The 23,991-nt window shown below is 46.5% G+C and overlaps 1 protein-coding gene and 1 long non-coding RNA gene across 2 annotated transcripts in view; one reads left to right on the top strand and one right to left on the bottom strand.

Annotated features, from left to right (window-relative positions):
• LOC116156315 (uncharacterized) overlaps positions 1–22,091 on the top strand; it is a 68,614-nt gene extending 46,523 nt beyond the window's left edge. The window contains exons 2-3 of the long non-coding RNA XR_004140066.2: positions 20,086–20,243; positions 21,092–22,091. This is a non-coding gene — a long non-coding RNA (uncharacterized LOC116156315). The remainder of the gene's footprint in view (positions 1–20,085; positions 20,244–21,091) is intronic.
• PPM1H (protein phosphatase, Mg2+/Mn2+ dependent 1H) overlaps positions 1–23,991 on the bottom strand; it is a 227,627-nt gene that overhangs the window by 4,743 nt on the left and 198,893 nt on the right. The window contains exon 9 of the mRNA XM_031462356.2: positions 12,893–13,044. Coding sequence (XP_031318216.2) covers positions 12,893–13,044 — 152 coding nt within the window. The remainder of the gene's footprint in view (positions 1–12,892; positions 13,045–23,991) is intronic.

Here is a 23,991-nt window from a genome sequence, read left to right as displayed (position 1 = left end):
GGGGTTGGGAGAGGCTGGGAAAGAGAATTTACAACAACTGTGTAAACACTTTTCAAAGACCTTCAAATTGGCAAAAGGTCTAGGCCATCTTTTCCCAAAATGTGAGATGCCTAACGTGAAATTACTGTTTAGGTGATAGATGGACAAGATACATTAAATAACCTCCTCACTCTCCTGCACTATTGGTGGGAATGTAAATTGTAGAAAGCACTGTGGAAAAGCATGGAGATTCCTTAAGAAACTAAAAATAGACTTACCATATGATCCAGCAATCTCACTCCTGGGCATATATCCAGAGGAAACTCTAATTCAAAAAGATACATGCACCCCAATGTTCATAGCAGCACTATTTACAATAGTCAAGACACGGAAGCAACCTAAATGTCCATCAACAGATGACTGGATAAAGCAGTTGTGGAATATACAATGGAATACTACTCAGCCATAAAAAATAATGAAATAATGCCGTTTGCAGCAACATGGATGGACTTAGAGATTATCATACTAAGTGAAGTAAATCAGAAAGAGAAAGACAAATATCATATAACTTATATGTGGAAACTAAAAAAAGATACAAATGAACTTATTTACAAAACACAGACTCACAGACATAGAAAACAAACTTATGGTTACCAAAGGGGGAAAGGGTGGGGGGTGGGTGTGGTAGGGATAAATTAGGAGTTTGGGATTTGCAGATACAAACTACCGTAAATAAAGTAAACAACAAAGTCCTACTGTATAGCACAGGGAACTATATTCAATATCTTGTAATAACCTATAACAGAAAAGACTCTGAAAAAGAATATACATATGTATCATTGAATCACTTTGCTGTACACTTGAAACTAAAACATTGTAAAATCAACTACACTTCAATAAAAAAATTTTAAAAATGTATGTCTGAGATATAACTTCATAGGGAAAGGCTACCAGCAATATCCGGTGACATTTATTATCCTGGTGAATGATCAGGGTCTGGACCTTAGCCTTTAACGTTCAGAAAGCTGGCTGAGGCAGTGAATTCATAGATTCATCTGTTAGGGCTGAACACACCTTACCCCAGCTCAAGAGCAGACCAGACAAAATTATAGCAAGTTATGAGAAAAGGTGGCTGACAGCAAACAGAAGTTACTCAAAGACATTAAAAAACAGATAAAAAGAACTCAAGACTGGTCTCTGTGGCAACTCTAGAAGCAGATCAGTCTATAGGCTTCAACAGGTCCCGCAGTCATGGGACAACTAAGAGGTGAAAACAAGGTTAAATGAAGGGGCTAATTTCCAAAATACACAAACAGCTCATACAACTCAATATAAAAAAAAAAAAAAATCAAAAAATGGGCAGAAGACCTAAATAGACATTTCTCCAAAGAAGACATACAGATGGCCAACTGGCATATGAAAAGATGCTCAACATCTCTAATTATTAAGGAAATGCAAATCAAACATATAATGAGGTACCACCTCACACCAGTCAGAATGGCCATCATCAAAAAGTCTACAAATAATAAATGCTGGAGAGGGTGTGGACAAAAGGAAACCCTTGTACACTGTTGATAGGAATGTAAATTGGTCCAGACATGCAGGAAAACAGTATGGCAGTTCTTTGAAAAACTAAAAATAGAGGTACCATGTGATCCAGCAATTTCTACTCCTGGGAAAGGATGAAAACTCTACTTTGAAAAGGTACATGAACCCCAGTATTCATAGCAGCAGTATTTACAATAGCCAAGACATGGAAGCAACCTAACAGTCCATCAACAGATGAATGGATAAAGATGATATGGAATATATCTGTAATAGAATATTACTCAGCCATTAAAAAAGAATGAAATAGTACCATTTGCAGCAACATGGATGGACCTAAAGATTATCTTATTAAGTGAAGTAAGCCAGTCAGAGAAAGGTAAATTATTATATGATATTGCTTATATGTGAAACCTAAAAAAATGATACAAATGAAATCTACAAAACAGAAATAGATTCACAGGTAGAGAAAACAAACTTATGGTTGCCAAAGGGGAAAGGAGGGGAAGGGATAAATTAGGAGTTTGGGATTAACAGATACACACTATATATAGAAAATAGATAAACAACAAGGTCCTACTGTAGAGCACAGGGACTCATATTCAGTATCTTGCAATAACCTATAATGAAAAGGAATCTGGAAAATATATTTAACTGAATCATTTTGCTGCACACCTGAAACTAACACAATATTGTAAATCAACTATACTTCAATAAAAAAAAAGTTAAAATCAAAACAATGCCTACCTTGTTTTATCTGAATCACATAGGAGTATTGTCCATAGTTAAAGGCAAGAGACCACCTGATACTGCTATTACTGGTGGCTTTGGGTATCGAAAAAAAAAAATCGTCAAAATTAGCTTTGGTGTTTTTTTTTTTTTTTCCTTTAGCTTTGGTATTTTAAAAAGCAGCATTAGGTCACGCAGAAAAGAAGGTTACCCAGGAAACCCAAGGGCTCTGGAAGAGTAAGGTTTTATTCTTAAAAATGGTTATTGTCTATTCGAAGATAGCTTCCCTAAGCCTGCATTTCTGTTTACCATCCATTCTCTCTTTCGTAGATGCTGAACTCCCTGAGAGAACTCCTTTCTTGCTTCCTCAATTTCTTACTTCCATTTTTCTTCCTGAATCTCTTACCAGTAAGCCCAGTACTCCACTAATCTGGCCTCCTACACCTTGACCTAAAGCTTCTTCTCCATACTCATTCTGCTCAGCCTTTCTCCAGCACAAATGCTACACTGTGGACCATCTTCTTTATCCTTGGCATCTCCTGCCTTTTCTTCTTGAATTCCCCTTTTTTTTTTTTGGCAGTGGTGTGGGGCCGGGGCAGGGGGTTCCACACCACTATATACACTTCAAGTTCTCCAATGTCTGACCTTCCATGACAAGTGGTACAAGTTCTTCTTACGTTTCCTGGTAGTCCCCAATTAAAACTCAGGGACAGTCAATAAATGTAAATTTATTTTCACTTCCAAGGTGGGACTTCCCCATCCATGATCCTTAATTAATGCTGCTCCCAGTCTCTTAGGCAAGTAATACCCATTTTCAATGCTACCTTCACACCCTGATATTCACCAGTGATAAAATCCACAAGGCAGTGTGGGACTTCTAAACTCTATTCATTTAAGTGTATTTCGTTATTGGTAGATGGCTAGTAAAAATAAAATCTAATCTCTGTCGTTATTAAGATACACATTAAATCTGTTTATTGTAAAAACTGCTATTCTGAATTTATTTTTGCCATCATTCACACATGCATACACATAAAATTTATTTGTATTTTCTACTTACTATGCTTTTCTTTCCTTTGTTCTTGCTTTCTGTCAGGTTGATTGCTTTCTTAATCCCTTTTTCCTCCCTCTACTGGTTTAGAAGTGATTATTTCTCCTCTTTCAGCAGTTTAAGCTTTTAATATATAAGTTAATCAGTATTGTGTCCTCTGGAAAATAAAAGGATCTTAGAATGCCTTCTTTCATCTTTCATGTAATTGCCTAGTATTTTAATTTCACCTTATTTTTAAGTTCCTATTAGTCATTATTATAATTTATAATCTATATTAAATGTAAATAAACCAACTTACTAACTTCTTTGCCTTTTGAAGTCCATTCCTTCCTTCTGGGTTTGATTTCCTACTGTTGAAGTACATATTTAGTACTTTTTTTTTTTAAAAGTAATTCTTTTAACAATGGTCTTTGAGGGATAAACTCACCAAGTTTTGGGGCCACAAAAATGTTTGGTTTTGCCTTTAATCTTGGATCACAGCTTTCTTGGGTACAGAATTCTAAATTGACCTTTGTTTTCCATTAGCAGTTTGGAGATAATATTCCATCTTTTCTGACTTCTCTCGCTGAGAAGTGTGTCCTATTTCATTTTTTTAATAAGACACTGTATTTCCTCATCAATCACTTATTAAATTGTTACTGTTGATGGTATGAACTTCCTCCAAGATGTAACAATGATTTCTTTTTATTTATTTGGAAATTAGTTTCACTCCTTCAGACTGAGAAGATTATTTCTGGTTTTGCAAAAATTCTCAACCATGAACTTCTTGAATATTGCCTTGCCTCTATTTTTTATTTTTTCTACATACTTTTATATTTTCTCCTATTAGGTCTTTCTCATTTTACCTTCCACATTTTAACTTCTTCCCTGTTTTTTTTTTTAAATCTCTCAGTAGTATCTTTTAGTTCACTAATTCATACTTTAGCAGTTTACTATTCAATCCATTCAAGGAGTGACTTTATTTCAGTGACATATTTCACCATTGCATTTGATTCTTTTCCACATCTTTTTCTTACCGTATGGTCCTACCTCTGCATGTTAAAGGTTCCTCTCAATCTGTTCTGTTAGGTTTTCTTTGTGGGGGATAGAGGGAAGGCTGTTATTTCTAGTTATAGGCCCTAGGGTATCTACAAAGGTTTCTAAATTTGCCTTGACTGGGGGGCACACTACAGGTTCTTCCGGTTCTAGAACACGTTTTATGTGAATTTCTTGGCTTAGGATCCCCATACCACAGGAGTGGCGTGATGTCTAACCCCACACTTGCCCTGCGTGGTGGGCCTTCCAGCCGTTCCCCCTCCTCAAAGAACCTCAGTTTCATCAGGTTCTCACTCATCCATGCACACACGTGCTTCAGGAAGGCCGGCCCGACTGAGCAGGAAGCTGAGGGAGAAGGCGAGAAGCACTGCCCCCAACACTTGCCCAGGACTTCTCTCTGCCCGGCTTCCCTAGCGAACGGGACGTCCCCCTGTGAGAGAGCAGCCTGCGCGGACAACTGGGGGGCACTGATGAGATGCTGATCAGTAACTGAACAGTGCAGCTGAACCCTAGGACCGGTTTCCTGTCTCCTTCATGCTGCAGGAGACCCAGTATTGAAATGAAGCCAGAAACAGCATTTCGGGTAAATGAGGCCACGTGCAGGGAGCTCCTCCTCATATGCAGATCAGTTCAAGAAGGCTTTTACCCCAGCTCCAGTCTCAGCCGGGCCGGGGGCCCCTTTAGACTTCGTCTCATCCCCGTCAAGAGCCGGCTTGCCCCAGGCATGAAGCCACTTGTAAGGCTGCTTTCTATCAAGACTGGTGCCAGAAGAAAAGCAGAAACGTCTTCTCTGGAGGGAAAGAACCGCTTCTCCTCTCTCCCGTTTCTTCCTCCTCCAGTTTCTACCTGACAAGGGCTGCCTGGGGTGGTGACAATGGACGAGACTGCTCATGTGGCAGTGCAACAGGAGCGCTCCCCGAGCTCAGACCTGAGGCCGAACACCGGGGCGCTCGTCCGTGAGCCACATCCGAGGGGCGCCGGGAGCGGCGGCACAGAGCACAAGCACAGAACACGCGGGGAGGAGGGTTGCGCAGAGGGGCGCGCTGCAGCGGCAGGCAGGGAAGGGGGCCCGGAGGCCGCGGAGGGGCCGGGCCGGACCCACGGCCTCCTTCAGAATGGGGGTCAGACCGCGTCACAGAAGGGCGGAGGCCGTGAAGTTACTCGCCCTCTCCCAGCCAAGAGGCTCCCTGGGAGACCAGTTTTGTATTTTGAGACCGTTTTTCTTCTCTGGCTGAAGCCTTCAGTATTGACAGGCCGAGCCCTGGGCTGCTTCGGGCCGAGGGGGAGGGAGGGAAAGCCGCAAAGGAAGAGGGGCTGAGGGACCATGGAGGGGCTACGGGCTCTTTCCACAGCCACCGAAACCAAAGTCAGGGTGAAAGGAGACAGGAGCATGACTCCTCAGTGGCCTCTGGGGTCCCGGTCGTGTGGGGCGCGTCCTAGTTCTCGCGCCTCTGCGGCGGGGCCTGCGAAGCGCTCGGGCTGTGGGCGTGGGCTGCCCGGGGCCCCCCTGGGAGCCCTGGAGAAACTCCTGAGCCTCTCGGAGCCCCTCCTTGCTTGTGAACTGGGGATAAGGACAGTGCAGGCCTCAAAGCGCCAAGATAAAGGAGACTCTTCCTCAGGCATTCAGCGGCCCCCAGTTGGTCAGGGGTCAGTACAGGTTAGCCATCATTTTCCTCTTTATGAGGAAATCTCCCTGCATGTGGCTTCATTTACCCTAAATGCTGTTTCTGACTTCATTTCCTCTCTCCCTGCCTCCAAGAGTCTTGCCAGAAGTCATCCACCTTTTTAGAGAGTTTGTTTCCACAAGACCACAGCTGAATCAGCACTGGAATGTCAAAATAAGTCCGTTTCAGGCCTTAGGCTGTAACCATGCCTTAAAGTCTCCCAACAGTTCTAGCTGGGTGGGAACTTCTGTTTGCCATTTGGATGGTACAGACAGGGTCTTACAAGAGGGAGGGTAGGTGGCAGGAACTGGGGAATTAATGGGTTCCGAATATTTGCATATTAAAGACAGACTCCATCTGCGGAGCGGAGCGGGGCAGTAACAGAGTGATGGGAACAGGAGAGAGAATCCTCTTTGCATTCTGAGCAGGCCTCTTACGTTTAAGAGGCAGAAACGCTCTCCCAAGCTTCGGAGCCTTGGCAGGGATCTATGGTGACCGGGTAGCTGGGGGTGGCTTGGAGGGGGCTCTCTTGCTGGGAACCAGGCAACTTGTCCTGGGAGGAGGCACCTCTTAGGCGCACTGCTGGGAGCTGAGCAACATGTGTCCCTTGTCTGGCTGTGAAGCCACTGAAGATGCTCACAGCAGGTTCTGTGCAGGGACTTCACTCAGGCAGAGACACTGGAACAATGACAGCTGCTGTCTGCAACACTGTCACGGTGTCCACTGGGAGTCAGCAGGCACAAGGCCACAGATAAGAAGGGCTCATCACCCCTCCTGGAGAAGGTGAGAACACCCACCAGGGGTCCTCCACCTCTCGGCCCCCGGCACCAGCTCCCTGATTTCTTAAGTGGTGCAGGTTCATTTTAGTTCAAATCCCAAAGAGCAACATTTCAATATGAGGGGGCATAACAGTTTTCTTCTCCATCCTCTCTGGCAAGTGCTTTAAATGCCCTCATGTTCCAACTAAGTGGCCACACAGCTCTGCTCCAATGGCCCCAAGGAAGGAAAGAGGGGGCTGGCAGTGGGCTGTTTGAGGCTGCCAAGGGCAGGGTGGTGGCTGACTTCCACATTCCCGTGGATCTGAATATGCTAAATATTGCAAAAGAAACAAAAATGCAGATTTTATCTAGTCTTGGAACACCAGCTAAAACACCCATTTGTTCTTAAAACCTGTAATGGGTATGAGGGTGGGACTGGGGCGAACCCTTCCTTTTTGCATCTGAGGCATACTTTTTCAAAACCACACGGCACAGGGAGAAATTAGTTCAGCTAGCTCACAGAAAGTTTTCATGAAAAGAACCTTTGTCTTTTGCCAAAGTGAGTTTCATATATGTTATCAAGGTGATACAAACGAGCATTTCAGACCCGCATTAGTTTCCTGCTGTCAGTGCTGTGGGTGTTTTACTAGTAACTTTCCACTGACAAGCTCTTCCTTAGCAAGGCACACGGTTATCCGAGCTGAGGAGAGCGTGGGTACGGAGCACGACAACTGACGCCCGGCTGTCAAGGCTCCCTGGTTAGGGAGAAGCTCCGTGGAGCTTCCAGGATGTTGGTGCTTAGACGTAATGCCCCGTGATAAGCCCCTCCAGTCATGGCAGGGGGACCGAGGGTCGTTAGGTCCAAGTTACCATGACGAGGTTTCCAAAGACAGGTTTTGGGAAATGAAGGGAGGGCAAAAGAAGCCTTGCCAAGCCTCTCCTGGGCATCTGGAATGCGACTCCCTGCCATGTCTTCACATGTGGTTAACTGTTCCTTGGCCTGGGGTCCACTCAGCGTTGCCCACACCTTCCTCCTTTAGTAATATTCAGTTTATTTCTTCCCAACAAATTATTAAGCATCTTCTTTGCATGTTTACATACTTGCCTCCATTTTGAACAGTCTTTCCAGGAGACCTACCACTAAACCTCCAGCCTTACAGAGGGGATAGTCAATCCGAGACTTTTTGCCTCAGAAGACCCCTTCCAGGCCTTTCTCTGAGGACCCTATTTAAATTTTGCAGGATATTTAGGCCTCAGAAAAGAATCTTACTGGAATTAGTATAGAGAGCGACACGTGGTACAGCCCAACCTCCGTGAATTCCGTCCACCCCACTCCAGGGTGTTAGCTTGGTATATTTCAGTGGTTCATTTCATGACCCCACAAAGCATGTGCAGAACCATCATCTCTGCTACACTTCAGGAAAATAAAAGAAAGAAAAGACCCAATTGCACTCACATTCTGGCTTGTCCACAAAGCCTCCTTTTAATTTTCTGGTTCCTTTGTCAAGACAGTTCAAAACAGCAAAAGGACTTAACAAGACACCCTGAGGGCAGGAAGGCCCTACAGCTCATTTGAACCCCACCTCTGCCCGAGAGGACGGTGTGAGGGTCAGGATTTCACAAGCATCATCTTTCTCCAAATCACCTCTTCCCTCACAAAGCACCCTGGAGGGGGAGATGCTGTTTTAAATCTCGTATTGGGAAGGACGTCATCAGGGAACAACAATACTAGCAATTTGTCGAGAATGGCTGCCACGAAGAGGAAAAGAAAAAGAAAAAGAAAAAGAAAAAACCTACCCGTACCATCAACAAAAGCCAAATAATCAAGTGGCAAAACCTGAAAGTACGTCCTGTCCCAGGGCTAAAGTCTTGCCTCCTCCTGTCCTGAATTTCTGGACAAAACTGGGCAAACTCAGCAAAACTCCAGGTAGAACAGGCCCATTCAGAGTGTCAGATGAAGACACATTTTGTTCTTCTCGCCTTGTTGCCCTGTGTCTCCCCCAGGCAGCCCACCCTGGGGGGCACACCTTCCCTTTCTCAGTTTCTATCAAACAGTCATCTGGCCTGGTCAGCCCCCTCCATCTCCCCGACTCGCGTGTTCAGCGGGCAAACCTGTGGTCCTGGCCACAGCTGGGAAGTGGATCCTTCCGGCTGGGGAGGAACTCACAGAGCCTCAGGGATGATGGCGGGGCTTTCGTCATCACAGAAGTTATGCCTCAGGCTAAAAGGTATTAGGATGACTCTTACTCCTGTTTCTTTTCTGCATGACAAGATCAGAACAGCTCCCCGTCAGGAGGCACCGCCAGGGAACCCACTGCCACGACTTCGGTGTTGAACTCTCCACGGGCCTCCCAAGGAGACACACTAGGCCTGGGCGTGAGTGTGGCGCCCTCCTTCCCAGTTACACGCAGACACGTGCAAACACGTCACACACAGGAATGACATCGTTTTACATAATTCCTAAGTCGTGAGTTTCAAATAAATTAAGTTTCTCTGATTTCCCAGTATGGCTTAAATTACTAAGGAGCCCAGGAGTAGAGAAACAGTCCACATCTCATGTTTTCATCATCAGATTGCACAGACTATTTTCTGATTATGAATCAGAATGAAGGAAGCACATAGAGTCTGTATCATTATCACAGACTCCCCGTCCTCCAGCTAGTCTTCGCGTTTATTCATCTTGTGAGGGCTTAAGGTCCGATGCGAGCGGACCCATTTATCTCACACATCATCCGCTGACACTAGCCCACTGGAAGCCCAGCCAGCCACACTGACTGCTGGGCTCCTCGAAGGCAACACGTTCTCCCCCACTGATGCCTCCCCAGCCCGCACTGCCTGGTGCACACGCATTTATTCCTCAGGTTTAAGTTTAGATGTCCCCTCTGGAGGGAAGCTTTCTTGGCTGTCCCTTGTACTGTCTACTTAATCATCCATATTGTAACTTCTGTATGCTTCCGTAACCTCTAGATTTTAAACTCCAAGAAGGCAGGGACGTGGTCTGTTTTCTTCACAGATTCTTCCCCAGTGTCTAGCAGGCTTGTAAAATAGGTCCTCAATATTTCCGTGATAATCAATCTAAGTGGGAGTTATTTGGCAAAGAAGGCACCCCCCCCCCCACATAAGGCCTCAAGATTTCAAAAACCAACCAGAATTTTTCCGCTCTCCAGCTGGATATTCCATCTCTTAGCAACGAAACTGTGCCCATCTTAAAACTTTCCCCTTCACTCATTCATCTCTCGGATACAGGATTCTTCTTAGGCTTTGGTTTGCCATCTTCCCTGCAAGGCAAATTCAAAACCTTTTTCTTTCCTGCCCTTCTGTTCCATGGAGATCCCCGTAAGCCCTGCCGCTGCAGGTAACAGGTTTCAGGAACCTAGGAACCTGCTCTGACCTGGCATGCGCCTGCCCAGCGACAGCACTGCCCATAGGTTACCCACCCTTGGAGGGCAGACTTGTTGCCATGGAGAGACAGGGGCTGGTAAGCAAAACCAAGCCAGCTTGGAGAGATTAAAAAAAAAAAAAGCACTGGGGTTCCTTTTCACTCGTACTTGTCTGCTGGCTTTGCAAAGCTTTATGCAAATGATACAGTACAGAAAATCAACATGAGAATGTTGCTAACAAGCAGGATATAAAACACAGATTAAAACTAATAGCTCAACAGGAAAAAAATTCATTCAAATTCAAATAAAAGAATCTTATTGTTTACAGTACCATCCATTCCTCTGCACCTGAGCCAAATTACACCAAACAATTCTAGAAAGAATAAGTAGCTTTAAGTTTTTCCTGAAGGGACTTTTTTTGGTTGTTATGAAATATATGAAACATAAAAATAGCAACAAACATAGAATAACAATCACAAATACCCAGTAGTGCTTCTGCATCCCAGGTGCTCCACTTACAAACATGCAGGAGGTTAGGACTACTGGAATCCCCATCTTACAGATGAGGAATCTGAGGCACTAAGAGGTTAAGAAACTTCCCCAAGGTCACAAAGTCTAGAAGGGGCAGAACCAAGATTTAACCTCAAGCAGTGTAACTAGATCCATGCCATCAACCACTAGACTACCGTGCCTCACAGCTGACATACAAACCAATACACGTAACAGATGAAAGCTGAAAAATAATGTGAACAATCACGTACCTGCTACGTAACTAAAGGAACAGAACATTACCAGTAAATATCTTAGCAGCTCATCGTGGGCCCCTTCTCAAGCACATATCCCCCTCTGCCACCTCTCCTCCCAAGGTAACAATTATCCTGAATTTCAGGTTAATTGTCCTGCTTTTTCGTTTTAATTTTATTATCTATATCATATGTCATAGTCAAATGTTAGTTTTCTACTTTCTATAAATAGAATCATAATATGTGCATTCTTCTATGACTTGCTTATTAAACTCAACATTGTGTTATTAAGATTCTTTCCTGCTGAAGAGCACAGCTTTGGTTCATTCCATTTGGGGGCTGTGACATACTCTATTCTTTGTTTAATCCATCCTCTGGCTGGATATGTAGGTTGCTTCCAGTTTTTATAATAAAAACAATTGTGTGCATATCTTTTTGTATGACTTGAATTATACCAGCATCACAATCACCTGGGTTGTTTGTTAAAACACAAATCCCTGGGTCCTACCACTGGAGTTTTGTTTGGCAGATCTTGGGGTGGGGCCTGAGAATTTGTATTTCTAACGAGTTTTCAGATGATGCTGATCCCATGTGACCGACCCAGTGACCACACTTTTAGAACCACTGCTCCAGGGAACAGACTTAGGAGTGGAGCTTCTGGGTATAGGATGTGCATATGCTGAGCTGTCTTCAGAGTCCTGCTACAAATTCACAAATCCATCTGCAGTTGTTCTACAGGTTTTTAATTATTTGTACTTCTCTGACTGTTGAAGTTGAGTGTTTTTTTCATATATTTATTGCAGGAAAATATATGAGAAGTGAGGAAGGTGAAACCCCATTATCTTGGCTCCTATGGTTGTTTTTAAAAAGTCAGCTATCAGTCTAAATTCTCATGTGTCTATTTTGTCTTTCTTTCTGGCTTCTAGTATGTTTTTTGTTTGTTTCGAGTTCTTCAGTTTAATTATTGAATCTCTACTTACAACTTTTTATTTCTTCTGCTTGAGATCTGTTGGGCTTTCTGGATCTGAAGTTTACTATCATTCAACAATTCTGGACTGGAGCTTGTTCTTTTTCTTCCCATCTTCTGTAACATCTCCTTTTATACAATTATTTTTACAGTATCTTAGGTCGTCCTCCTAGTCTCAGTCTCATTTCATATTTTCCCTCTCTTTGTCTCTCTGAGCATATTTTGGATTATTTAGATTACTTTTGCAGTGCACCAGTGTATTTCTTCAACTGCCTCAATCTGTTTAATTCACTGACTTTTTAGTTCCTACTTTTATATTTTTTCATCTCCAGAAATTTCATTCCCTAATTTAAAAAGTCTGTGCAGTCATTTTATAGTCTCTTGTCCTTATACGTATTTTCAAAGCTTTTAAAAACATTTCTGAAACATGTTAAAATATTTATTTATATTTTTGGCTAATATATCCAGTAATGAAGTATTTACAAGTCGAACTCTGCTATCCTTTGCTTCTGCTGGTTTTACTCAGGGGGACTTATGTCCCTGTGTTCTAAGTGGCAGCTGCCTTTCTCTAGAGGGGCTGGATATTTCTGAGTCAGTGAGGGTTATTCAGGATAGTTACCTTGCCGTCATGCTGGAATGAATCCCTACTACAGTCTTTCTCCCCTTTCCCAATGTTTCCCAAAGAAAGTTTCCCAGCAGAGGGGAATCAATACTGGAAGCATTTGCTATCACTCTTAGGAGCATCACAAATGGGATCATTCCCACCTCGCAGGATAGGAAGTAACAGTGTGAGGAAGACAGCCTGTTGAAATATCTCACAAATCAAATTCTGTACCCTTTGTATCTAGGTTTAACTTAATACGGATTTTCATTTGGCTGTGAAAATACCCCTCATAAGAAAGGTAGTCCCTTTTGCAGTTTGGTTACTAAACCGTCCCCAGCAGCTCGTGAATGATGAAAATTGCACGATTACCATTTACTTCATCCCCAGCGTGGAAGACTGCTTGAGGAACAACCCCACAATCCTAGAAATGCACAAACCTGTGAGGGTCATCTGGATCACAGTTAGGAAGAAACTGAGTGATGGCTTCTGCCACTTCGTCATTTGATAAAACATCCCAGAGTCCATCAGTGGCCAAGATCAGCACGTCATCGGCTCCATGCTCATATTTGGAGAGATCGTAGATTCTTACCTGAAAAGAACAGGAATACCCCTGCTTAAGAAGGTGGGAGCACGTGATCCCTCCTGATGGACTGGCTCCTGAGTTCTCTTCTCTCTTCCTGCCCAGCCCAGTGGTTTTTAGCTTCGCACTGTAAGGCACTTGGTGATGCAGTGAGCTTTGTGGCCAGAGGTACCTCCTTTGGAGACCTGCTATACAGACATAAGGGGCCCCAAACACAACTGTGAATGAGCCCAAAAGATTAATAGTCGACAAGGAAGAAATAAACCTGAAGTGCAATGCCTGAGATGTGGCTGAGCAATGACTTACTTACAAAGATTGAGCGGGAGCTGGTGTTGCAGCCGGAGCTTGCAGCCTGCCTTCCTTTGCACACCCATCCCACAGATGTGTCTGAAGGGCCTACTCTGTGCCAGGTGCTCTAAGAATAAGGATGAACAGCAGATTTCCCTCCTTCTGAGCTCTCAGTCTGTTGGGGAGATAAGGATCCACAGTAGCTGCTCTGCATGTACTGGTCTTGGGTGAAGGAGACACACTTTATTTAATGTACTCACTTGCCACCTTTTGGCTTATCTGCTCTGAGGCCCCTGGGGCTGGACTCGTCCCAGGTTAGGACAGGACTCTGATGCTACACTCAGGTTTGAGGAGCCTCAATCTAGCCTAAATTACAGAGGACACATGCCAGGTCTCAATTTCCAAAGTGTGTCTCAGCAAACTTTCTTTGCTCGTCTCTGGTACCTGGAATGACTTGGATATTTCAACACCCACCTCAACTCTTGGAAAAGAACCAAGTAACCTTAGCAAAGCTACTGCTAATAAAAATCCAGTCTTACTTCCATCAGGCCACAACTCTGTGTTCACCCGACCCGGGCAGGATGGGGGAAGGGGAGTTGGGGATTTCAGTGCTACTCCCTACCAGTGTGACAGAACCAGCCCCTGCCTGCACCACCTCGTGAGCCGAGGGCAGAGGCAGGTCGATTTCAGCAACCTCACCTCATTATCCGATTTTCTAGAAGTCTGAGTGAAGCGGGGGGGGGGGGGGCAGGAGGAGGGTGGTGTGTATGCAGCTGTTCCCGCGTCCCATCACAATCACTGTCATGTCGTCTCAGATCCAGGGAGAATACAGTTCTAAGAGGCCCACAGAGTGTTCGAATCCACAGCTTTAAAAGCCAAGCCTCCCACATTTTAGAAAAGTTTGCCCAGGCCAGTGATGCCCCGCCACAGGGCCGGTCCTTCGGACCAACAGCCGACACTTAGCAGCAGAAAACAACAGAAGGACTCATACCTGCCCGCAGAGCTTTTGGAAAATGAGCTCAAATGAAAAGCCGCCCCTGTGGCCGTAACAATTAGCTAATGACCCAGCGGAGGGACCACGCTCGGGGGGGTAGAGCTCTCAGGGGTAGACCAGACTGGCTTTTAACATCGTCTCAAAAGGCACATTCACTTCAGGGTAAGCTTACATTCCAGAGAAGGCGCTGTGCCTTATGAGGCCAATTAAAGAAAACAGGAGGGGGGAAATCTTAAGTTTATAGCAGCCTGGGAAGTCCCAAATGCCAGAGTCCTGTCCTCAGGCCACTGAACTCATGTGGTTCGATCTTTACTCTATAGCAGCAACCAGATCCCCTCTGTGTCACCTTCTGTGGTTCCCGGGTGTCTCAGAGCAGTGCTTCTGAGACGTTACTCCGTGTGGGAATCAGGCTGCATCCTACTGAAGTGTAGATTCTTTGTTTGTTGGGGTTTTCTTGGGGGGGGGTGGGGGGTGAGTATTTACGTTTGTTTGTGTGTGTGTGTTTGCTTATTTATTATTAATTAATTAAATGGAGGTACTGGGGATTGAACCCAGGACCTCATGCATGCTAAGCACACACTCTACCACTGAGCTATACCCACCCCCCAAAAATGCAGAGTCTAATTCAGCTCTGGGGTAGGGCCTGAGAGCCTGCGTTTCTAACTTGCTCCCGTGTGACGCTGGTGCTGCAGGTCCATGGACCGCACCTTGAACACCAAAGGCGGAGAGGATTCCGACTAGTTTGTAACAAGGAGACCAAGGGCCCAGTGGGCCTCCGTGATGCCTGTACAGACCATCCCCTCGGGCAGGCTGCAGCGAGGGCAGCAAATGTCGCCTCTGGGCTCCCAATTTCAAGTCCTGTTTCGCTGTGTTGTTACGTCCAGTGTGCAATGACTGCTTACGAGAGACTGCTGGCTTCCTGCTGGGGTAGATGGACAATAAATTTCTGTGATAATTTGAGCTCCATAGGATAGAACCTGTAAAGGGAGGTGGGGCGATGTGGATGTCAGGTGGCCCAATCTTATGCTTGTAGCCAAATAGGAGATGCCACCTGCCTTTCAGCTCCTTTTAAAAAGAGTGATTTCTAGGGCTGAAGATAACGTCTGTTTCATTTCAGGACCGGCCCTGGGTGTAGGGTGCCGAAATCTCTTCATGCACTTTCTGCTGGCCCCCAAAATATGGAGATTTGAGTTGTTTTAAGCTGAAGTTGTCCTGCCCGCTGCTCAAATGGAAATCTGGCCAACTGAATGGGTGTGGGTTAATAAATTGGAAGATACTAGAAAATGTTCCTCTTCAGTTCCATCAATAAATTGAATCCTTCCCTAATTCCACTATTCATGTGTCTACACACAACTCTAATGCAGCTTCCTTTGCCAGCATGAAATCTCTTTCAATACCATTCTCCAAGCAATTTTTATGTAAATAATAAAAAGCTGGTCTCAACCCTGTTCCCTGAGGCCCTCCCCAATTAACATCCTTTTAGGTTTTTTACTGCCACCCTTTGTTTCCTGCCTTTTAGCCAATTTCCAAAGGACTCTGCCAAGTTTCCACTTATAACTCGTGTCTTGTACATTAACCTGCAATGCAGAACATTTTGTGAGAGTGCTCTCTGGAAAGCTGGACGGCCCTGCCAGACGGCCCACTGCGCGCTTATCCTCCCAGGGCAAGGGCTTCAAAGGATTCCAGCGGGCGCTGGGGACCTGCCCGGCCCTGCCCGACGCTGGTGTGGGCCCTCCTCCATCAGACCACACTCGCCTTCCCAAAGTTCCCCGTGCAGTTCCTCAAATAGTTTCTTCATGTTCCGGGAAGACTCACATCAAAAGTAGTCGGTTCTGAGGCTCCCCAGGACTCAGGCGTCAGGAAGAGCGTCTCTGGGAGAGGAGAGGCGTGATCCGCAAAGGCCTCGGGCTGGAGGGAGCTGGAGAGCACAGGCAGGGCGTCCAGGGGCTCCTTCCCGCCTTCCCACCTGCCCAGAAAGGGAGGGTCTCTCGGGAATCCTGAGCTGCTTGCCGTTTCTGAGAGCAGCAGAATTTGAGCAGCACAGAGAGGAGGCCGGGGTGCATCCGTCTGCCCTGCTGGACCCTTCATGCCATGTTTACTGAGCGCTCACTGCGTGCCAGCTGCGGTGCACAGAAGTGACCGTGTCCCTCACAACCTCTGAACGAGATGCGGTAGACACACAAAGGCCAGAAGATGGCAGGTGCTTGAAGAAAAGTCAGGCAGGGTTTAAGGAGAGTGGCCAGAGAGCCACTTCGGAAGATATGGCTAAGGGGGGGCCTCTCCGGGAAGGCACCTTGTGGACAGGGACTGAACAGGTGAGTGGTTCTCCACAGGCCCCTTCTTGGGCCTCCCCCTCTTCCTTCGGGGACCTGTCACTACTCTGGATGAAGAATGTGTGGACACAGCATCAGACTGGTGGTGGTGACGAAGAGAGGATGAGGGGGACACAGTGCCACCCTCTGCTGCCAGAGCAGCCCTGAGGAGAAAGCCCAAAGAGCAGCCATCTCCCCTTCCTCTCCCGGGTCCTCGGCAGTCACGGTCCTCCCACATCCAGGAACACGGTATTCACCTATCGGCCCCAGACTGGCTGCACTTGCCTGTCTCTTCCCCATCATTAGTCATTCTCCAGCTCTGACTTCTTTAAGCTAATTAACTGAAGAGTCGAGGGCCCACCTTTACACATTCAGATTGTGTAGATCTGAGCCCAGGCATCAGCCTATTTAAACAAGGGTAATTCTACTACAAGTGGCGGGGGAGCCTCGCCTTGAAAACACTGTCCCAGGCAGTAGGGCCCCCTTGGGACAAGATCTGAGTTGTCCTGTTTGTTTCTGTCCCCAGAACAGAGCGCAGAGCCTAGTACTTGGAGACCATGTAATAAACCACCACGGGAAGCATTTTCCTCGCGGGACGTTGACCCCTGTCCTGTTTACAGCGAACACCCGAGAACTGGTCACCTTATCTCCCTGCACCCCGCCCCCACCCCAAATTCAACTTCTGGATGCTGGAGATCTCATTCTGCATTTCTTCTGTGGGCCTCGCCATATCTTTCATAGAGTAAATCCCACTAGATCTAGTAAATTCCACTTAGTCATACTTGCCGAGACAAAGAATAAATGGGAAGGAGGGAGGAAGAAAAAGAATTCAGCATATGAGATCCATTCAGAGGACCCCCGATCTGGTGATCCAGCAGCCTTAGCATGTAAACTCCGACGCTCACAGGCAGGCAGCAAAATGTGATGCGCGGATATTTAAAAGTAGCAGCCTCCTGCCTTTTCTTGCCCTGCCCTCCATGGAGCTGCTAACAAAAGCTCGGTGCTGGCGGAGGAAGGGAGCAGGAAGGGGCCCAGGGGCACTGGAGACTCTTAGCTAACGTGCCTCCAAATGAGCCAAGTGCTGACGGCTCTCACAGGCCCCTCTCCAGGGCACTTAGGGATGCCCTCCCCGTCGTCCCCGGGCACCTGCTTCACACAGGAGCGGGGACAAACGACTCTTCAATTCAGCACGTCCACTCAGCGCTCAGCCGCCGGCGTCTGGCTAACATTTGTTGGCCTCCTTGATCTATTACTGATGAAATTTCAGTTTCCTCTTTGGAGAGCTCATACTACAGTAAGCTGAGGCTGTTTCTTGAAGCTGCTTTTCAAAAGAATCCATCAATTCTTCCATTTGCCAACTCCTGGCTGCTCCTGTAGGATGTCCTCACAGCTCTCCCATCTTTATCAACTCAGCAAATTCCCCAAACCCTTTTTGCCCCTTTCAAGTCCTCACGGCAGGACGGGGGGGTCCCTGCAGCTGAGCCCTGGCGTCCTACGGGAGCAGGAGCCATCCCCGCCCGGGCCCTTAGGAGCCCGCACGTCCCATCTCTGCCTCTAACCCACCCTGGGACTTGAGACAAGTCACTTATTTTCTTTAGCTCTCAATTTTCTCATCCCTGAAATCATTGTTAAAAAACTGAAAACAGAAAAATAAATATTATAACATCTGCTCTACCTGTCTCACAAAGCTGTTACAAAGATCAAATGTGATGATGTGGAAGGAAATGACAAATTCTTGTGCACCGCAAGGTTTTTTGTTTGTTTGTTTTTATGGCTCTGATCTTGGGGCAGTAGCACCGGGAAGTAAGCTAGCGGGTGGGAGGAGGGGAGTGAAGAGTGCGCCTGAGGGATCTGGGGTTCAGTTCCAAGTCTCACTTGAAATGACAGTGACCGGGACACTCAGTCATGTTTTAGCAGAAAAGCCAGGTGGTTCCCAAGGTCAAGGCTGCCAACAGATGGTGGAAATTAAGAGGAGCAGGGATTCTAGTCCTCTGTACCGTCTGTGGCCAACCTGCAGTGCTCTGAACATGGCACTTGTACCAGAAGAAAACAAAACTCCAGCATACTGCCTTGTGGTCCAGGAAACCGAGTAGATTTATTTCAATACTGGCATTCTGGCAGGCCACCAAGATTGCACCCAGATTCTCTGTTGTCATTCTGTCTATATTAGATGATGTCGTGAAACACACGCTGGACTTGGTGGCAGAAGACCTGGCTTTGAGACCCACCTCTGCCCCTCAGTATTTAGGCAAGACCACTTCGTTCATTCCCGTTTAAAAGCCCCATGACCACCTGCCGGGAATGTGAAATGAAGAAGTACTGATTCATGAGATGGGGAGTGTCAGGGAGGAGGATTTGGGCACCCCATGCCTGGCACGTAGAGGGAACTGCGGGGGCCAAAGCCCCGGGACGTGAGAGAACTTGTGTGCGAGGGCGGCGTTACCTGGTTTGGCTTGGCTGCAGGACTGGATTTCCACTGGGGAGTGGTGAGGGATGAGCCTCTCCCATCTCCAGCGTCTCCCCTTGTGAAATGAAGGGTTAGGACGCGTGGCCCCTGGGGAGGCTTACGGCTCTAACGCTCCCTGACTCTCTCGTCACAGGATGAATTAGACCTGGTTGTGACTGACCACAGGACCCCAGAACGTTTGACTGCAAATGAATCAAGGGACATTTAAGGATGACAAATATGCTGGCAGCTCCTGCTACCCCAAAAGGAGCTGGTTGTTTTGGCTGTGGGTGTAACTTTCGATTTGAACTGTACCACAGATATTTTTGAGGGTTGGCTTTTACTTTTGGAGTCTTCAGACAAAATAAACATTTGACTTTTGAGGGTGGATACAATCTAATACCTGAAAGTTCCCCAACCAGCTAAAATACTGGGAAGTACAGAGACAGCCTGACGTTGTCGCCAGCGCCTGGCCCTGAGAAAGCGCAGGGCTTTTATTTTCTCCACAGGAAGCCAGGACTTTACAACTCAGTGAGGGAAGCTCGGAGAAGGAATTTCCTTTCCGTGCGTGTGGGGGGCGCCTCCGTGATCTGGTCCTTTCTCTGGGCTTGTTCACCACTGCATCAGAGGCTCACTGAATCAATCAGCGAACAAATGACCTTGAGTCTAGCTCGTTAGTCGTTTGAGGAATAAGCTTCTGTTCATCAAATGCCCATTTGCAGAGATCAGGCTCAGAAGGAATCCCAGCCTGTGAGTGATAGGACGTGGGTGCAGTGTAGATGGACCGGGTCATGTCAAATTCACTTAGTTTAGGAGGCGGGGGAAGCAGACACAGAGTGACCGTACATCCCTGTTTGGCTGAGACGGTTTTGGTTGGTGCTGCTTTCCCGGCATAATTATTAATGGTGACCCCACTGACTATCAAAAATGTTCTGGTTGAGAGGATCCGTGAGTTATCTGGTCTCCTGGTGTAGAAATAATGAAATGACTACTGTTCTTTATCCTTACAGCTGCTACTTCTGGCCATTGGGACTGAACATAACCTCGGTGTGTTCCTTCCTCCACGGGACTCAGGGATTCACAATGGCAGTTTTTCAGGGATCTCAAGTAAGCAAGAGAGCCAGTTACTTTGTATCCTGCCTTCCAAGAGGAGACCCAGTCACCCCTGGTAAGCTACGGGACACCGGCCGTGTGGTGAGGTCGACCCCACTGCTTGCAGTTGTCCTGGTGGTGAGCAGCCCCGGCCTTGGGAGACCTGTGGTCAAGAGGAGAATGAGGGGTGTAGCACCCCTAACCTACCAGCCTGGAACAGAGCCCCAGGCATTGTGACCACGAACCATGCAGTCCAGGACCGGAGCATGGATGTACCACAAACCCACTTTAGGATTATAAGAGTAAAGTTCCTGAAGCACAGGGAAGAACAGCTTACCACAGTGTCATTCAAAGAGTGGTCCTTGGATCAACAACCTCAGAATTATCTAAAAACATGAAAATTCCGAGGACCCACCCTAGACCTGGTGATTTAGATTGTCAGGAAGTGGATTCTAGGGACTTGCTTTTTTTTTTTAAACAAACTCCTCTTACATGCATTAATGTAATCAAACAGATATATGCATATTTAACCGAAACATTCAAGGGAAATGATTTTTCAGGAGAGGAATAATCTCCAATGAGAAGAAATGTTTGACACATATGCAGGTTGGCTTCCCCTTGTGTGACCACAAACTTCATGAGTTACCAAGCTAGATTTTTTTGGTGGGTGTCAAAGTAAATTTCAAATTCTGGCTTTATTTAAATAGCTGGTTAGCAAATCTCAAGACACTTCTCAGTGGGAACCACCCACATGACTGACACACACAGGTGTGTGACAAGTGATTTTTAAGCGAGACTGGAGAGTTAGAGGTGCAGACGGACGGGCTAGGTAAGGAAGTCTTTCCTTGCACGAAAAGTCAGATGGTACCAGAATCTAAGAAAACAGTGTCTAGACACTCTTAACATGTGATTATTTTCCCGCAGACATTTTCAAAGTGGTGCTGGTGATGGGAGGGGAGCACTGAGTCCCCATGGGGGCATCAGCCCAGCTGAGAAGACAGAGTGGGGTTTGCAAACCAGCCCCACGCAGAAAAAGACCTTGTTCTTCCAAGAGCCCAAAGGGGCCTGCAGTCAACAGCCCAGTCTTGGAGTGGAGGCCAGAAAGGGGCGCGGAGTGCAGAACATCTGGAGGTTTAGGCTGCAGGCCCGGGCCACGCTGCCTGAGTCAGAGGACACGGGGTGTGTGCTGGACGGGGCGGGAGAGCTGCTGGAAGAGAAGGTGCGGGGTGGCTCTGAATTCACAAACTCTTTCCTTCTCCACTTGAACTCTTTAGGATGATATAAAAAAGCTGAGCGGTGATGAACTTCACTGAGCAAGAGGATGGAGAGCTGGGGGCGGGGGGAGGCTGCTGTATGCGGAGCAGAGAGGCTGTGGACAAGGGGAGGGTCAAGATGCTTCCCAGACTCGAGGAACGGGCCTGCGCCCAGTTGGTGGGGGCCTCTGGTGGATTTCAGTTCCTGGCCAGAAATCCCTGCTTTCAACCTCAGAAGATACAAGGGGGGCTCAGCAAACCTGGCTGTTGCTCTCCGGCTTTGGCAAACTCGAGATTTTTCCAACGCCTTGTGTTCAGCGAAACCAAAAATGTGTTTGGCTAGAAACCCTTGTCTAATTTTTAAACCCCTGTGCATTTTTTACGTAAATTTGATCCACATGGTTCTGATTTATTTTTATTTAACTCATCCAATTGAATTAGGAGCTATAATGATGAATGGGAACAATGCTGATTTCCAAGAAGATTTTTGAGCCTTTTTTCTTAGAACTAAATCACATTCCAGGCCCCCTCCACCCCGACCATTCAAACTACCAGACGGATCTGGGTTTGAAATTTAGAACCCAAATGTGAAATAAAGATGCATGGTTGGCAAAGACGAAGCTCAGCAGGGGACGTTCTCAGGAAGTCACGGTTAGAAAGCCGGGGCAGACTTGGGGGGGTGGGTAGGGGAACGAAGGCGGGAAGGGGGTCAGTTATTCTGCATTAGATGGTTTACAGAAGTTTACCTTGCTTTGTGGGTTCTCAAAAGAAGCCCCCTAGCTGTTTCTCTAGGGTCTGATTTGACCATGACCACCCAGGAGAAGGGAGTTTCTGCCCCAAGACTGGCGAAGAGGGGTCCCCTGTATCCATCCTCTTTCTTCTGCCCTCCTCCACTGTAGCTGATCCAAGCTGCTCCCCCTCTTCCCTCTAACCTTCCTCCCCCCTCTCCTGGCTCCAGCTAAGTCCTCTCCAGCTGGAAGCATTTAAAATGTACAACAATTTTAATCTCGTGCAAAGGAATCTTGAGATCTACACTACACGCCCATTAAGCTAAATTATAAGTGCGCAATCTCTTTTTGCACAATTCTGTCTGGCTTAGGTTGGCAAACGCTAAAGGCCATTACTGTCCTTCCCAATTACTTTTTCTACTGCACCATCATTTCCTACAACTTCAGTCTGAGCCTGGCCACATTTCTCTGAGAAACTCTGGTCACTAAGGTCCCAAGACAAAGGTACTCTCTTCAGGGCCCCTTGAACCTGTGCTCAGTGGGTCCCTCGGACACTGTCCAAAGAAATTTCCTTGAACTCAGCTTCTGTCCCCTAAGGAGCCAGACCAAACTGGACAAGTTTGAGTACAAGAATCATCTTGCTAGTTAATAACTGTACAATCATGGGGGAGTTATTTCATTTCCTCGGGCCTCAGTTTCCCAATCTATGAAATGGGTATAATAATCATACATATTTCACAGAGCTGTTGTGAGAGTTAAATGAGATGCTGTGCATATATATATATAAAAAAAAAGTATGTTGTCTGGCCTGGCCTAAGTAGTTAATAAATGTTATTTGTTATTGTTATTATAAAAACTCCACACTTCATTCAACTCTACAACTTTCCTAAGAGCACTTAAATTTTTCCAGAGGTTGCCAGTTTCCTTTTCAATCCAACCCCATCCCTCACCAACACGGAAACGACCAACCCATTTCCCTGCAAATTAGCATCACTCTGGACAGGTGCAATGAAATTTCTGATCAGCCAAATGGGATTTTTCATCAGTCCTTGGGGAGTCTGCCATACAGGCCCAAGTTTTAAACCTACGCAGTCTCTTCTTGGGATCCACAGAAGCTCAGTGATTGGAAGATCTATAACCTATCTGCATAGATATCATTCTCCTGAAAGCCCAAACTCCTCACTTTATACATAGAGAGAGAGAGAGTGTGTGTGTTGGAGGTGAAGAGGGTACAGGGTGAGAAGGTTTTCACTCTACTTTAAGGAGCAAAATGCCGAACTGATTTCCTGAGACATCTCCCCCGACCCCCCATGGAAGTCACACTTCATCTGTCCATTTTGGGAAGTAGAAAGGTGACAGTACTATTTAATATGCCTGATAAATGCCTCTCTCCCAAGGTGGAGAATACAGACATCCATGAGTCTAGTTGGTTTTCTCTGGCCAGGAGGGGTTTCAGCAGTTATTCAGGGATCCTTTCGTTGGCCAGAATAGAGGGAACAGGGATCTACCAGCTTCTAGGGAACCTCGCACACTTTATGTCGTAATGGTTGTCAGCATGCACAACTGCTATGAGAGAGACTTCTGCTGGCTCTTGCAAACGGTGATTATTATTCCCACCAAGCCGACCTCACTCGGAATCCTGGGTGATACCAGGAAACGTGCTGTCTTCTTTACTAAAGATCTCCCTCTCAGTAGCTTCTTAACCTCTTGTGGCTGCAGGATGCCTGTTGGATGCCGGCCACAGGAATAAAGGACCCTGAAGGAACTAGCCCTGTTCCAAGCCCTGCCAAGGGGGTGCGCCCGGGTGTCTGCTGGGCGGTTCTGGAGCGGACGTGCAACCTGA

This window comes from Camelus dromedarius, chromosome 11 (assembly GCF_036321535.1).
Source record: "Camelus dromedarius isolate mCamDro1 chromosome 11, mCamDro1.pat, whole genome shotgun sequence".
NCBI lineage: Eukaryota > Metazoa > Chordata > Mammalia > Artiodactyla > Camelidae > Camelus > Camelus dromedarius.
The sequence above is the reverse complement of the archived record's forward strand: the minus strand, read 5'-3'. Positions and strand labels throughout refer to the sequence as shown.